General features: G+C 60.2%; 1 protein-coding gene across 1 annotated transcript in view; it reads left to right on the plus strand.

Annotated features, from left to right (window-relative positions):
* Window positions 1-3504: 3504 nt before the first annotated feature.
* Myom3 (myomesin 3) overlaps window positions 3505-13477 on the plus strand; it is a 43279-nt gene continuing 33306 nt past the window's right edge. Inside the window, exons 1-6 of the mRNA XM_015485515.2 lie at window positions 3505-3645; window positions 5691-5869; window positions 6142-6222; window positions 6937-7096; window positions 7736-7893; window positions 12151-12246. Of these exons, the coding sequence (XP_015341001.1) occupies window positions 5709-5869; window positions 6142-6222; window positions 6937-7096; window positions 7736-7893; window positions 12151-12246 (656 nt within the window). The 5' untranslated portion in view covers window positions 3505-3645; window positions 5691-5708. The remainder of the gene's footprint in view (window positions 3646-5690; window positions 5870-6141; window positions 6223-6936; window positions 7097-7735; window positions 7894-12150; window positions 12247-13477) is intronic.

The following is a 13477-nucleotide window of genomic DNA, read 5'->3' on the forward strand; positions in this document are numbered from 1 at the left end:
TGATTTGCCCCTGCCAGTTTCCCAAACATGCTTCATCATGAAAATCCCCTGGGGAGCTACTAAAACTGCAAGCCCCAACCCCAGCCCAGCCCTGCCCCTGGAGAATCTAGATTTTCAACGAACTCTTCCAGACAGGCAAACTGAGGGATCTGTACCCTCACACCAACAGTACCTCTATCAACTGCCTCCATTCACATCCCTAGAGACAGCCCGTCACCTCCTTGGATGGGGTGGGGAGCTGTGAGGCTGGGATGCCTACAAACCCAGACCCCCACAAGCCCCAGCTCCAGGAACACACGGAGGCTGCCTGAGTTTCCACCAGAGAACAGCGATGAACTCCTCCAGGGCTCTATGTCCCTCCCACATCTGAGTGCCAGCCTGGGCAAGCAGCCTATGACCTGATGTCACACTGAGGCTTGTCCCCTGTTGCTATCCCCACTCTACACTCCAGATAGTGGGACAGAAACAGAAAGTGAGGCAGGCAGGGCCAGAGAAGAGAGACAGCCCCCGCCTGCCCGCTCACACTGATGCTTGGGGGGGGGGGGCACAGCTCTGAGACCTCAGCCCTCTACTCGGCCCCTTGGCTATCTGAACCTGTTAGGTCGGTGGCAGCGAATTGGTGGCGACTTAGTGGCAACTTAGAACAAAGCAGCCCGCGCTGCTTTGAACATCAATCAGATGCCGGCGGAAACGCCTGTCAATCAGCCAGATCTCCTGACTAATGCCTGTCAATCAGCAGGACCCCCTGGCCAATCCTGGAGTTCAGCCAACTCCCCTGACCAACTCCAAGGGGAGCAAGGGACCCTAGAGACACCTTTTCCTGTCCCAAGCCCTTCCCTTCCTGCTGTAAGCCCCATAAAAGTCCAGTCCGGTCGAGCTTCCACTCGGTTTCTCCTCAGACCCTTCCCCTGTCCCCTCTGTGGGTCTGATCGAGTTCCGCCCGGGAGTGATATCTCAATAAAGCCTGTTGCGCGGCCCTTTTAAACCTGCCTCCTTTGGCCGCTGCCTGCCTTGTCTGATCTGACAGAACCCACTTTCCCTTCCTCTGATATGAAGAGAAAGGCCCGAGGAAGGCCAGCTCTGAGTTGTACAAAGGAGGAGAACCGTAACTGGAATCAACTGGAGAGTGAGAGCCACAGGGATGTGCTCTTTATCTCCATGGGCGGGATGTAGTGGGAAGCCTCGGCCAGGCAGTTCTCCATTATGGCACCAGGTGGCGCCATCAGCCAAAGACAGTTTGGTTGCTCTGTGGAAAAAACTTGGAGGCTGAGTCGTTGGTAGGTGAAGCAGCATTTGAGTGACTGTAGGTTGGGTGTTAAGTTCAGGGAAAGGAAGGAAGAAAGGAGGGAGGGAAGGAAGAAAGGAAAGAAGGGAGGGAGGGAGGGTAAGGGAAGAAGGAAAAAAGAGAACAAAGAAATATAAGCCAGGCACTATGCCAGTAATCTTACACATTTTTTTTTACTGCATTTAAGTCTCACAACCATTTTGTAAGATAGGTGGCTATGGTCTGAATGTTTGTTCCCCCCAAATTCATATGTGGAAACCTAATCCCCAAATACAGTAACATTAGAGGCAGGCCTTTGGGAGGTGATTGGCTCATGGGGGCTTCTTCCTTAACAGCAGGATGATTGCCCCCATAAAAGAGGTTCAGGGAACACACTAGTTTCTGCTTCTTCCATCCTGTGAGGACACAGAAGGGGCACCAGCTATGAAGCAGAGCCAGCCTTTTCCAGACACCAAGTCTGCTGGCACCTTGATCTTGGCCTTCCCAGGCTCCAGAACCGTGAGAAACATATTTATGTAATTTACAAACTACCCATTCTAAGGCATTTTGTTATAGCAACCTAAATGGAGTTAAGACAGTATTTGGTCATTCGTTCATTTCTACTTATTTTTAATTTTTTTGCTGTGCTGGGGATTGATCTCGGGGCCTTACACAGGCGAGGCAAGTGCTCTACCACTGAGCAACACCCCCATTCAAACATTTTTAAAGGAACCCAAATCAAAGGCCCACTTGAACACCAGGCACTATTATTGGGGCTGGAGATAAAGTAAAGAGGACAGGCAGGCAAGGTCCCCACCATCTTGGAACTTATCCTAACTTACAGATAAAGGAACTGAGGCCCAGAAAGCCAAGGCCCCCTCCTGATTAGTGGATGGAGGCTTAAGGTTGGGATTCAAACCAAAGTTTGTGCAACTCCAAGTCACCTTGTCTCAGCTACATGACCGAGGGTTGGCCGTATTTACAGAGGTCCCAGTGATGAGTGGGTGCATCACCGGTGTGTGGTCAGCCAAGGGGTACTGAGGAGCCCCACATGTTGGGCAGACGTCTGCTGGACACATGTAATAGAGGCTCTGAGTTCAGTCAGACCGTAAGTCGGGCTTAATTGTCTCCCCGTGCAGATCATCAAACCAGGATGGCTATGTGACTGCCCAGGGTCATCCAGCTAGGAAGAGGGGACAGATTGGGAGCAAGGCCAGTCAGACGGGGGGTGCCCCCGATGCTGGTGTCTACCCTGGTGGGTCCCAGCAGGACGCCTGGGAGGGGAGGGGGCTGAGGACCGGTGCCGATGGCCCTGTCCTGCAGGACGGAGCAGCCTTAGCTGTGCAGATTCCCACTCGGCCCTCAGAGCGGGTGTGAGCCTTGGGAACCCATCCTGGCCGGGACAGGAGAAGACGAGAGGGACACACCGAGTGTTCCCACGGTGGCCAGAGGGAGGGACAGAAGCAGGGAGTTTAGGAAGGGCTTTTCACCCTGGGCAGGAGGGAGGCTAAGACTTGGGCCGAAGAGCTCTATGGTGCTTGCTCCTCTCTCCAGGGAGTGGCCCCAGGCTCTAGAAGAGGACGGCGTAGGTGGCCACAGTGTAGGTGGAGGCCCCAGGAGGAGGCCAGTGGAGGCCATTGTGTTTGGACTGGAGCTGATGTGGTCTTCCCAGACCCACTCACCCTCTGGAGAGGCCCCGGCTCCCAACTCCTCTCCAGCTACGCCCCCCCACACACACATGACCATGACAGTGGGCGGGCGGGGGCTGTGCCAGGGGTGGTGGGGGTGGTGGAGGGTGGAGAAGCCAAGTACCTCACCATAGCCAGGATGACCCCTGAGCACCGCAGATGCATGTTTAGGTCGCCTTCCCTCCTTCCCTCTACCGTCTTTGCAGCCTGGGTGCCTGGCAGCACCGGCTCATTTTCAGAAGGGGGATCTGATCAGATCAGAGAAGCTGAGCACATCCCCCAGGGCACCCAGCCCGCCAGAGGTTGAGTTCAGATCAGAAATCCCACAGCCAGGAAAACCCGCCACAGCCACTTCCACACAACAGGCTGGAGCCTTGGCTCTTCCCACTGGAACAGGGGTAGAGCCAGGCAGCCCGGGAGGGGCGGCTCCACCTGTTGCTGCTGTCCTGCAGGGCACCAGGGCACGAGGGACAGGACCGCCCTCCCCCCTCCCCCCTCCCCCCAGCTCCCACCCATTGTCACCCAGCCCTGCTATATTTAAGATCAGGCCGGCTCCAGATCACATTCTTCTCCCAGTCCTTGCTGAGCCGAGGGGAAGAAGAGACCAAAAACCCTCTCACCCTCACGAATTTTCTCCCCAGAGACTCGTAAGTGGACGCAGCTGCTTCTGTGAGTCACTTTCCAGGATCAGGGGTAAGGAGGGACAGCTCCGGAAAGTGAGACCCTCAGCTTTCCACTGGGGGGTGGGGTGTGTGTGTGTGTGTGTGTGTGTGTGAAAGCAGTCGGGAGATTTGAGCTCAGGCAGCACCCCAAGTGAACAGGGGGAAGAGGGGATCCCAGGACCTTCCTGTGGCCGGGGTCATCTGAGCCGAGTCCTCTGCAATGTGAAGGCTCCACATAAAGACCCTTTGGGGATGCTCTGGGGACTGGAGTCTGCCGCGCCCCGCTGCGGGCTGGCTGGCTGAGCCTTCTTGGCCGAGCCCATAGGCAGAGAAAGAGAACAAGCCCTGGACCCCGGGGGTGGGGGTCTCAGAGCCGGGGGCACTGCATCCAGGGCCTGGGCTGACTGGCTGGAAGCTGGGGCCAGCTGGGCAAGGAGTGGCCGCAGCTCATCAGAGCCAGGCCATTCTAGCCTCCGGGAAGCCCATGGCTGCAGCACGCCCCAGCCAACAGTCCCACAGGGCAGGATATGTCCGCCTCTGCCCACCCTGGGCGGCTCCTCTGCATTCAGCTGGGGGGGGGGGCACCAGCCACATCTCACTCTCCCTCTTGAGGAAGGGGAGGGGTCTCCTGGGGCATCTGCCAGGACCCTGCCCCACGGGGCCACACTATATTCTGGGAAGAGGGCCCTCTGGCCCTGTGGGAAAAGGGCAGCAGAGGCCACCAACTTGTGCCGCTTAATCCCACGCATCAGTCAGAGCTTTAAAAAGCATCAATGGCTCATCTGCTAAAGTGGGGGTCTGGTTGCTGGAGGCCCCGGAGGTCAGGGCTGAGCGCCAGGCCCGGCCCCACCACGGTGCTAATCAGAACAGAGCATCCCGGGGAAGGCAGCCAGGGTGGAGGCCAGGGAAGGTTAACCCCTGGCTGCTGGGGCCAGGGCCACAGTGTCCCAGGAGAACAACGGGCGTCCAGCTCCACGCACGCAGGTTTCCAGCAGTCTCCTCCGGGGTTGGGAGGAAGAGAGGTGGACGAGCAGGGCTGGCGATTTCTCGGGTGCAGAGAGATCCTCTTCCATTGGGAGGAGCCAGACACGAAGCCGAAGGGGTAACCGTCAGCTGGTTCCGCTGAGAGCCTGGGCAGGAGCCAAGGGAACTTCAGGGACAGGTCTTGGTGGTGGCTCACTCTGCCTTTGTCCACCCTCCACCCCGAGGGCCTCAGCTGTAGACCCGCAGAGGGAACAAACATTTAGGAACTAGAAGGCACAGGGGCCCACTGAGGCCAACCCTCAGCAGCCTGAGCCCCCGACACCCCGCGGGCCCCTTTCACTGGACTCAAGTTCCCTGTCATGGACCCAGAAAAAGGTTCCCGGGTGCTTTGTTCACACCCAGGTCACAGGATTGTCTCCACACATGGTCACCTCCAGGGGCCTTTCTGGAAGGGTGGGGCTAGCACAGGAGGAAGGCTGGGGGGCAGTCTCTCCTTGACCACTCCCTTCCCCAAGTCCAGACAGGGCCCTCCCAGGGGAGGCCTGCCCACCAGAATCCCCACCTGGAGAGGGTGTGGGAGCATTCAGGGAGGCCACCATGTGACCTGTGGTCATGGCTAAGTACCAGGCCTCCCCTGACCTTTGCAGCCACATGAGGAGTGGTAGACCCATTTTACAGGTGAAGAAACCAAGTCACAGGGTCCAAGGCCACATGCTTGTGAACTGGAGTAAGGGGTGAGGATCAGAGGGTCATGCCTACAGGCTGGCCCTAGAGTCCCTGCAACAAACCACTGTGTGGCCAGCATCTCAGTTTGGACCGGAGACCAGGAGGAGGAGAAGAGCTGTCCAGGGGAGGAAGCCGTGGGCAAGGGCAGGACAGTGGGCACCTGCCGGCTCTGTGTCCTAGGTGGCCTTGCACAGCAGGGCCAGTGACTCCCCAGTGACAGCCTGCCTCTGCCATCACAAGCAGGTCCCTCTCCCTCACAAGCCTCGGGTCCCCTGTCACCCCGAGAGAGAGAGCCCCTGGCCCCTGGCCCTGGCAGAGATGCAGGCAGATGCCTGGTGGAATGACCGTGCACCTTGGCCTTGGCAGGTTGTCGCCCTCGCAGCCATGACTCTGCCCCACAGCCCGGAAAGCGCGGGGGGGACCCAGCCCCCCCAGGCCGTGCAGGTGCACAGGCTGGAACACCGGCAGGAGGAGGAGCACAGGGAGGAGCGACAGCACAGCCTGCACATGGGCTCCTCCGTGAGCAGGAGGACCTTCCGCAGCAGGTGGGGCACAGGGTGCCCGCGGCAGTCACCTCCCCGGGGTCCCCAGGCAGAGGTGGGAGGCGTGGCCAGCCCTCCAGAGGTCCCAGTCTGAAGGGGAGGCACAGCCGTCCTTCCCGAGATCCCATCCTGAAAAGGGAGGCCCAGGCCGGCCCCCAGAGGTCCCTGTCTGAGGAGGGGCCTTGGCCTGCTGGCTGGCGCCCTGGGGTACAGCCCTAGTCTCAGGGGCCCCTGAGCCAGTCCTCAGGAATCACAGCCCCCCTCTCCTGGTGCAGTGAGGAAGAGCATCAGTTCAGCGCTGCCGACTACGCCCTGGCCGCTGCCCTGGCCCTGACGGCCTCCTCAGAGGTGTCCTGGTAAGTCATATGGTCTTCCCAGGGAACCCTGGCCAAGGAGGGGCCATCCTGTCCAGTCCCCTGCCTCCCTGCAGGGCTCCCACACGGAGCTTACAGAACCCGCCCAAACTTCCACATCAAGAAAAGGGCTGGACAGGAGCCTCAGCCCAGAGCCATCTCGCCCCAAAGCCACTGCCCTGTGGAAGGGTCCCCACCACGGGAGGGGCCGCCCCATCACCGACAGTGAGGGAGGGGCTGAGAGTGGAGGAGGAGCCAGTAACAGCCGCAGGTCACACACAGGTTGTCCACAGGTGGGGAAGGTCTCTGAGAGTGACACGTCACAGGCAGCATGTGGCTTTGGGCAGGGGCCTAGGCTGGGAGGTGTCGGCCACCATCTTACCGGCCACCCTCTTGCTGACCTGAAGCCAATCACTAACCTAAGGTCCTGTGAAGTGGGGCCACCAATGCCTGTCCACCCGCCGTGGAGAACACAGGCCGACAAGGTCTGCGCAGGCCCCTAACATAGCCAAGGCCCTAACGTAGCCAAGCTTTTATTGAGCACCAGCTGCAAGCAGGGCCCCCTCAGGACGTTTGGAGGCAGGACCAGAAGCAAAGAGGTGCTTTTCCTCAAGAAGCGTGAGGTGCCACCAGCATTGCCGGCCTTGGGGACAGAACTGGCCAGGACAGCCGGGGCCCTGCCGGCCTCGCTGAGCCCTGCCGGCCTTCTCACGGCAGGGAAGCCCAGCTGAGGCGCCAGACCTCGGCCGTGGAGCTGGAGGAGCGCGGGCAGAAGCGGGTGGGCTTCGGCAATGACCGGGAGCGCACGGAGCTGGCCTTCCTGCGGACTCGGCGGCTGCTGCGCCAGAGACGCGACTGGAAGGCGCTGAGGCTGCGGGTGAGAGTGTGGGCTGGGAGCCCCGCTGCCCCTGTGACCACCGCAAGGCCCCACCTGCACTGTGTCCCCTGTCGAGAGGCACGCGGGGGAAGACGGGCCCTGGGCTGGAGCCCTGGTGCCTCCACCCTCTCGCTGTGCGACCTGGGGCAAGTGGCTTGCTGTTCCTGAGCCTCAGTTTCTCAACTGAAGCACAGATGGGGTTCTAAGGGCTCCCAGGGCTGAGGTGGGGACAGTGAGTCACCTTCCCAACTGTGGAACCCAGAGAGCCCCAGGGAACGCCTCCCTGACAAACCAGGCACTGAAGCCACTCCCCGGCCCCTCCCAGGGCACACCTCCAAGGGCTTTCTCACGTATGTCACATCTTCAGGGCTAAATCCCGTGGGGTGGAGCAAATAGGATCATCACCCCCATTTCTCAGGTAAGGAAACTGAGGCCCTGCCCGTGGTGCACAGCTAGTAAGGGGCAGAGTCAGGCCCCAACCCAGCCCAGCCCGCCCCCTGCCCACTGGGCAGCACTGCCCCTTGACTGGAGGGCCAGCCCCCAGGGTCTGACTCCAGAGTCTGGGCAGCAAGGAAGGGGGACGGGAGCAAAGGTGGGGAGACAGGTCACCAGGAGTCACGCATGCCCGCCCCCCTCCAGACAGAGGAGAAGGTCCGGGAGGCCCAGGAGCTGAGGGAGTTGTGCGCCGGCCGGGGACCCTCATTCTGGATCCCGCTCCGCTCCCACGCCGTCTGGGAGCACACCACGGTGCTGCTGACCTGTACCGTCCAGGCCTCGCCGCCACCCCAGGTCACCTGGTAAGCGGCCCAGCCCCAGAGTGCCCCACAGCCCAACGCCTCCCCAGGGGCTCCCCCAAAGCCACACGCCACAGGCCCTGAGCTCTGCCACCCCCAATAGCAACAGCTGGGGAGCCACAGACCTGGCTTATTCTTAGCCTCCCTCCAGCGGGGGCTGGGAGACAGGCCACGGAGGGGCAGCCTTGTAAAAACCTGATGCTGGTGGCGCTGGGAGGAGCTGCTCCGAGCCCCGGGTCTCAGGGGTGGGAGGATGATGGCAGGAGGCAGGACAGTGGCCGGAGCAGTGGGAGAGGCGGCGGGGAGGGACTCAGGCCTGGGCAGGAGCCAGTGCCCAGGCGCGGCCTTCTCTCTCTGCTGAGTTGATCTCAGGCATGTGTCTTGACCTTTCTGGTCCAGCCTCGCTGTCCGAGCTGTAGAATGGGCTGAGGGCCGTTCCGCTTGCCTGCAGCAGACATTCTCAACAACACAGAGGACCTCAGAACTTAAAGAGGGCCGGGGAAGCGGGGGGCGCCGTTGGTGGGAGCGTGGCCATAGCAAAACCCCGGAGCTAGGCCCAGCTGGGTTAGGTGGGCTGGCACAGCCAGGCCCTGGAGGGAGACATGTCATCCCACAGTGGAGCCACCGTGTACCCAGTTCCCCTGCGCCTGAGGCCCTTTGCCAGGCACCTGGGAGCGAGGAAGGGGTTTGACAAATTCGTACTAAGAGTGTCACCATCTCAGGCCCCGACTCAGGCACTGGACGCAGGAAAGACCCAGAGTGTCACCCTCAGGGAGTGCTCAGGCCAGAGAGAACGGGGGTCCCAGAGAAGTACATTCGTGGGTCACATTCCAGATCACAGAGGAGGTGAAGGGCAGAAATGGCTGCCGCGGCAGGACGGCTCCTCCTTGGCATAGGAGCCCGATCTCCAGGGTGAACAGACTGTGGTCTAACAGGAGTGAGAAGACAAGCACACAGATAACCAGGAACACAAGACAAAAGCAGCATTTTGTACTTGGACTCACTTTACATTGACCCAGCGCTTTTCTCTCATTTGAGCCTCAGAGCTACTCAGAGAGGGAGACTGTTGCCCCTTTCTCAGGAGAGGCTATCAAGGCCCAGAGAGGTGAGGTGACTTACCTAAGGTCACACAGCCAGCGTGAGCCAGGATTCAAACTCAGGGCCCCTGCCTCCAAGCTGAAACTCCTCCCACTGGCCTAGAGAGCCCGACAGTAGTCATTACGCTGTAATTTCTCTTAAATGCACAGAATGCTCAGGAAGAGAACACACTTAGGCCAGGAGCAACCAAGAGAGGCGTCTCGAGGGAGTTGGCCTTGGGGCTCCTCACTGCCAACCAGCTCTTATTCAGAGAAGCACGCTGGGCGCTGGGCCGGGAGCTGGGGTTCCACAGGGCCAGGAAGTCCCTACGTGTATATTGGTCCCATAGTAGGAGAGCTTCCAGCACCAGCGTGGGCTAAGTAGAGGTCAGAGCCTCAGCTGTCGGGCCCCGCAGCCAAGACCTGAGGCCCCCGTCTCGGCATTCTGCGGAAGCCTCTGGTGGGGAAATAGTTTCCACTCCTGCCAACAAGGTTGCCACCACAGAGAGCCAGACATTTCTTAAGAGGGTGGAAACCAGGCCCGGCCCCCTCCTGCCCCAGCGGCTCAGGTGGCCCCGCAGCTCCTGGCCCAGCGCATGGTTTTCCACGCGCCCCTCGGGCAGGGCCACTGACGTCCTGGGATTGGCCTCCAGAGGTTCCATTCAGGCCCTGGGAGAAACCCAGCCCTAGGTCAGAAGATCCTGGCTGGTCAGGCAAATCCATTCATTCAGCAATTAATGAGCACCTTCTGGATGCAGAGGCACCAAGGGGACCCAAACGCGCAGCCTCACTCTAGCGAGGCAAACACTTGGCTGAAGGGACTTGAAGTGGTGTCCCTGAGAAAGGACCCAGTTTGCCGTGGAGGAAGGGCAGGGATTTGTTCTCGAGGAGCCTGGGGGAGGACGACCCCAGGGGGCTCCCAGCATCTCTGCCTGGAGCTCCACGGGAGGAGATGGGAACCCAGGTCAGGGCATCCAGGGGGCCCCAACACCCTGGGGGTTCCAGGGACACAGGAAAGGAGAGGAGAGGCGAGGGAGGTAGTGTGGGCGGTGGGCTGGCGCACTCTGGGGACACCTGACTGCCCAGCCATGGACCCCTGGAGTGTGCAGAGCTGGGGGGCAGCACCCACCGTCCTCCACAACGGGACAGGTGAGGGGTCCACAGCGCACCCAGAGAGGACCCCAGGGACCCATGCTGTTAAAGACCAGCATGTTAAAACCCCAGGCTCTGGGGCTCTGGGGCTCTGGGGCTCTGGGGCTCTGGCCAGGTTACCTGAGGCCAGTTAGAAGCAGCCTCGCAGTCGAAGCAGCCTTCAAAGTAAAATCCAACATCAAAATATGTGCAGAGAAGACTCAGATAAATGATAGGCCCTCATTCCTTCCCGAGGGCCTCTCCGAGCCAGGTTCTGGGCTCTCTCCTCACCTCAGTGGTCTCTGTTAATGTGGTTCTATTATGGGATGTCACTTTGCACTGTCCACACAGCCCGGCCTTCGCCGGCCTGGCTGCACGGGGAGTGGGGACACAGCGGCCCAGGGGCAGGGCAGGCTGAGCATCTGTGTCCACAGCGGCAGCGGCTACAGAGCCCAGCCGGCCTGAGGTGTCTGGAATGTTCCTGACAGGTGTGGGGTGGGGTCTATTCCTGGCCCTGGGACCTGGGAGAGCCAGAGAGATTGGGTGCCCAGATTAGGCCCCTCCCCATAGGAGACTTAGTTGGGCCCCTTTCCTAAGAGGGCACTGCCCCGGGACTGTGTGGGTGTGGTGCTGTTTGGTTGCCATGGAGACAAACAGCGAGGCCAGATCAAGGAAAGCAGCGCCATGAGTCTGGGGCGCCCTCTGTTGGCAATGAGGAGCACCCTCCTCTTCAACCTTAATCACCAGCACGGGGTCAGAGAGAAGCCTTCACATGGTCGCCCCATGAGACTGACCGTACAATGGCCTCTGGGACACAGAGGCCCAGAGAGGGGCACTGAATTTCCCAATGCCACACAGCATACTGTGTCAAGAACCCAAGCCTCCTAACTTTTACTGACATTTACCCTCTTCCCAGCATTGACTCTTCAGGCCCCAGACCCCCAGGCCACCCCACTGTCCCACCCATATATCAGGGAGAATGATACCCTAGAGTTCACAGAAAACAGAGGCAGTGTCCAGGGCAGGTGATCTGTTTGACCACCTGGGGGAGCTTAAAAGATACGGATGCCCATGTCCCACCTCCTGAAGTTCAATTTCATCGATTTGGGATGTATCCTGGGCGTGGGCCGTTTTATGTCTTAAAGAAAGTAGGAGGTGATCTTTCTCCTTCCCCATCCGCTCACACGCAGCCCTGGTCTCCAGGGTGCTGAGGAGCAGCAACCCAGCCCTCTTCCTGCCACAGGCAGGAAGGACCGAGGACATGAAAGGGGGCAGAGTGTGTCATCAGAAGCGCCACATGCCATTCATCCTCACTTGCCGTCCACGACGACGGTCAGTCACGTGGCCACGCCTCGCAGAAGAGGGGCCAGGAGTCGTGCTGCCTGCGGGGTGGCCCGGGGGTAAATCCCGCTCCTTCAGGGCAGAGTGGCTACTGGAGACCCATGAGCAATGCCAGAGGCAGATTCCGCGGAGGCCGGCATTGGGGTGCTCACAGGCAGGAGGCGTTTGGTTTGGTTTTGGTGCCGGGGACAGAACCCAGACCACGGGGAGGCGAGCGCTCCACTGCGGAGCCCCACGCAGCGGAGATTTTTAAATCCCCAAGTGATTCAAATGACACCCCAAATTCAGAAGAGCTAACCTGAGGGGCCGGCAAGGGAGACAGAGATGGGGGCAGCGTCCCTGCAAGGCCCCTCCGAGAGGAGGGAAAAGCCAGACGGGGTCCCCAGGGTACCCCTGAGGTGCCCCGGGAGGAGGAGGAGCAGCTGCCCCCACTGTGGGCTCTTCTCTGTCCCTAGAAGGGGGATGGACGTCTCGGGATGTACAGCGCGTGAGGCTGGGGAAGCTTGCCACACCATTCACTTCGTCCTCAAGGTGGCCCTGAGAGGCCACTGCTGTTACACCCCCATTGCACAGGCCAGGACAACTGAGGCTGGGACAGTGACCGTGGCACCCTGGGCAATACAGGTGTGCACGCAGCACACAGCTGAGGCTGGAACCCAGGTCCAAGAGGCTCAGAGCCTCCTGGCCTGCCACAGCCACCGTGTCTCCACAGGTACAAAGATGACGTGCGCATCGACCCCCGACTGTTCCCCGCCGGAAAGTACCGGATCACCAACAACTACGGGCTGCTGACCCTGGAGATCAGGAGGTGAGGCTGAGAAGCCAGGAGAGACCCTGACCCCCGGGGCCCAATACCACTGAAGCCAGAGCAGGACCCTGAGCCCTTCCTCCAGCTGTTCCCCCAAATTTGCATGTTGGGTGCTATTAAAATAATGACCCCCAAGACGGAGCCCCCCCCTGCCCCCAGATGCAGCTTCAGTCGGTCTGAGTGGGGCCCAGGAATTAGACACACACACACACACACACACACACACACACTCACACACGATGCCCATGTCTTGGAATGCAAGATGAGAAAATTGCACTCAGGTTCGCGGGCCGAGTGCTGAGCCTGGCTGGGAAAGCTCCTTCCCAGGACAGAAACCCCCGTACACACACACACACACACACACACCTGCACCCACACGTGCAAGGGAAGCAGTTGCACGGGAGAGAGGCCTTTCAGGAGATGCAAAGTCGTAAGCCTGATTCTGAAGGAAGAGGCGGGTGCTTGGAGGAAGCACATGGGACATGCAGGTGTGACTGTCCCAGATACGCACCCTTCACACAGCTGCCCCAGGTCGAGTTCCTCCCGTGACACAGCCCTGTACGAGGAGCTTTGCACCCATGATGCATAATGCCCACCACCAAAGCACTGCTCTCCCCACGTCCCAGGTGGGAAACAGGCTCAAGTGTCCAGACTTGTGCAGTAGAGCAGGGCGGGGCCTGGGGCGGGGCCAGTCCCTCGGGCCTGGGTTTCCCTCCAACCCACGGAGCCCTTCACTCCAGCCAGCTCAGCCTCAGAGACGCGAAGACGGACAGGACGCCGGTCCTTCCTTCCGGAAGCAGAGGGGGACCCGGGCATAAATACCTGAGCACACCAGGCTACCACAGGGAGGGGTCCCGTGGCGTGGGCAGTCAGGGAACACAGGCAGGGCCAGGGACCTCGAGACTGGCATGAGACAGAGGGGTGCCCACCCTGCATGGTGGGGAGTGAGGGGAAACCAAGAAGCCCCGCGGCTTGCTGAGGGGGCCAGATGTGCACATCCTATTGCCTGCTGTCTTCGTCACCAAAATGCCCAGGGAGAGAGCCAGCCCACACTTCCTCCGGGAACATGACAGGGTTGGCCTGGCTGCTGGTAAGATCCAAGCTTGAGACTGAGAACACCTGGGCGTCTGGCCCAGCTCTGGCACAGATGGGCATAGGCCTTGGGCACATCTGTCGGCTGCTGTTAAGAAGGGAGGAGGCCTGAGTAGCAGACAGTGCCAGGAGAGGGCTT

Source organism: Marmota marmota, unplaced genomic scaffold, assembly GCF_001458135.2.
Source record: "Marmota marmota marmota unplaced genomic scaffold, marMar, whole genome shotgun sequence".
Classification (NCBI taxonomy): domain Eukaryota; kingdom Metazoa; phylum Chordata; class Mammalia; order Rodentia; family Sciuridae; genus Marmota; species Marmota marmota.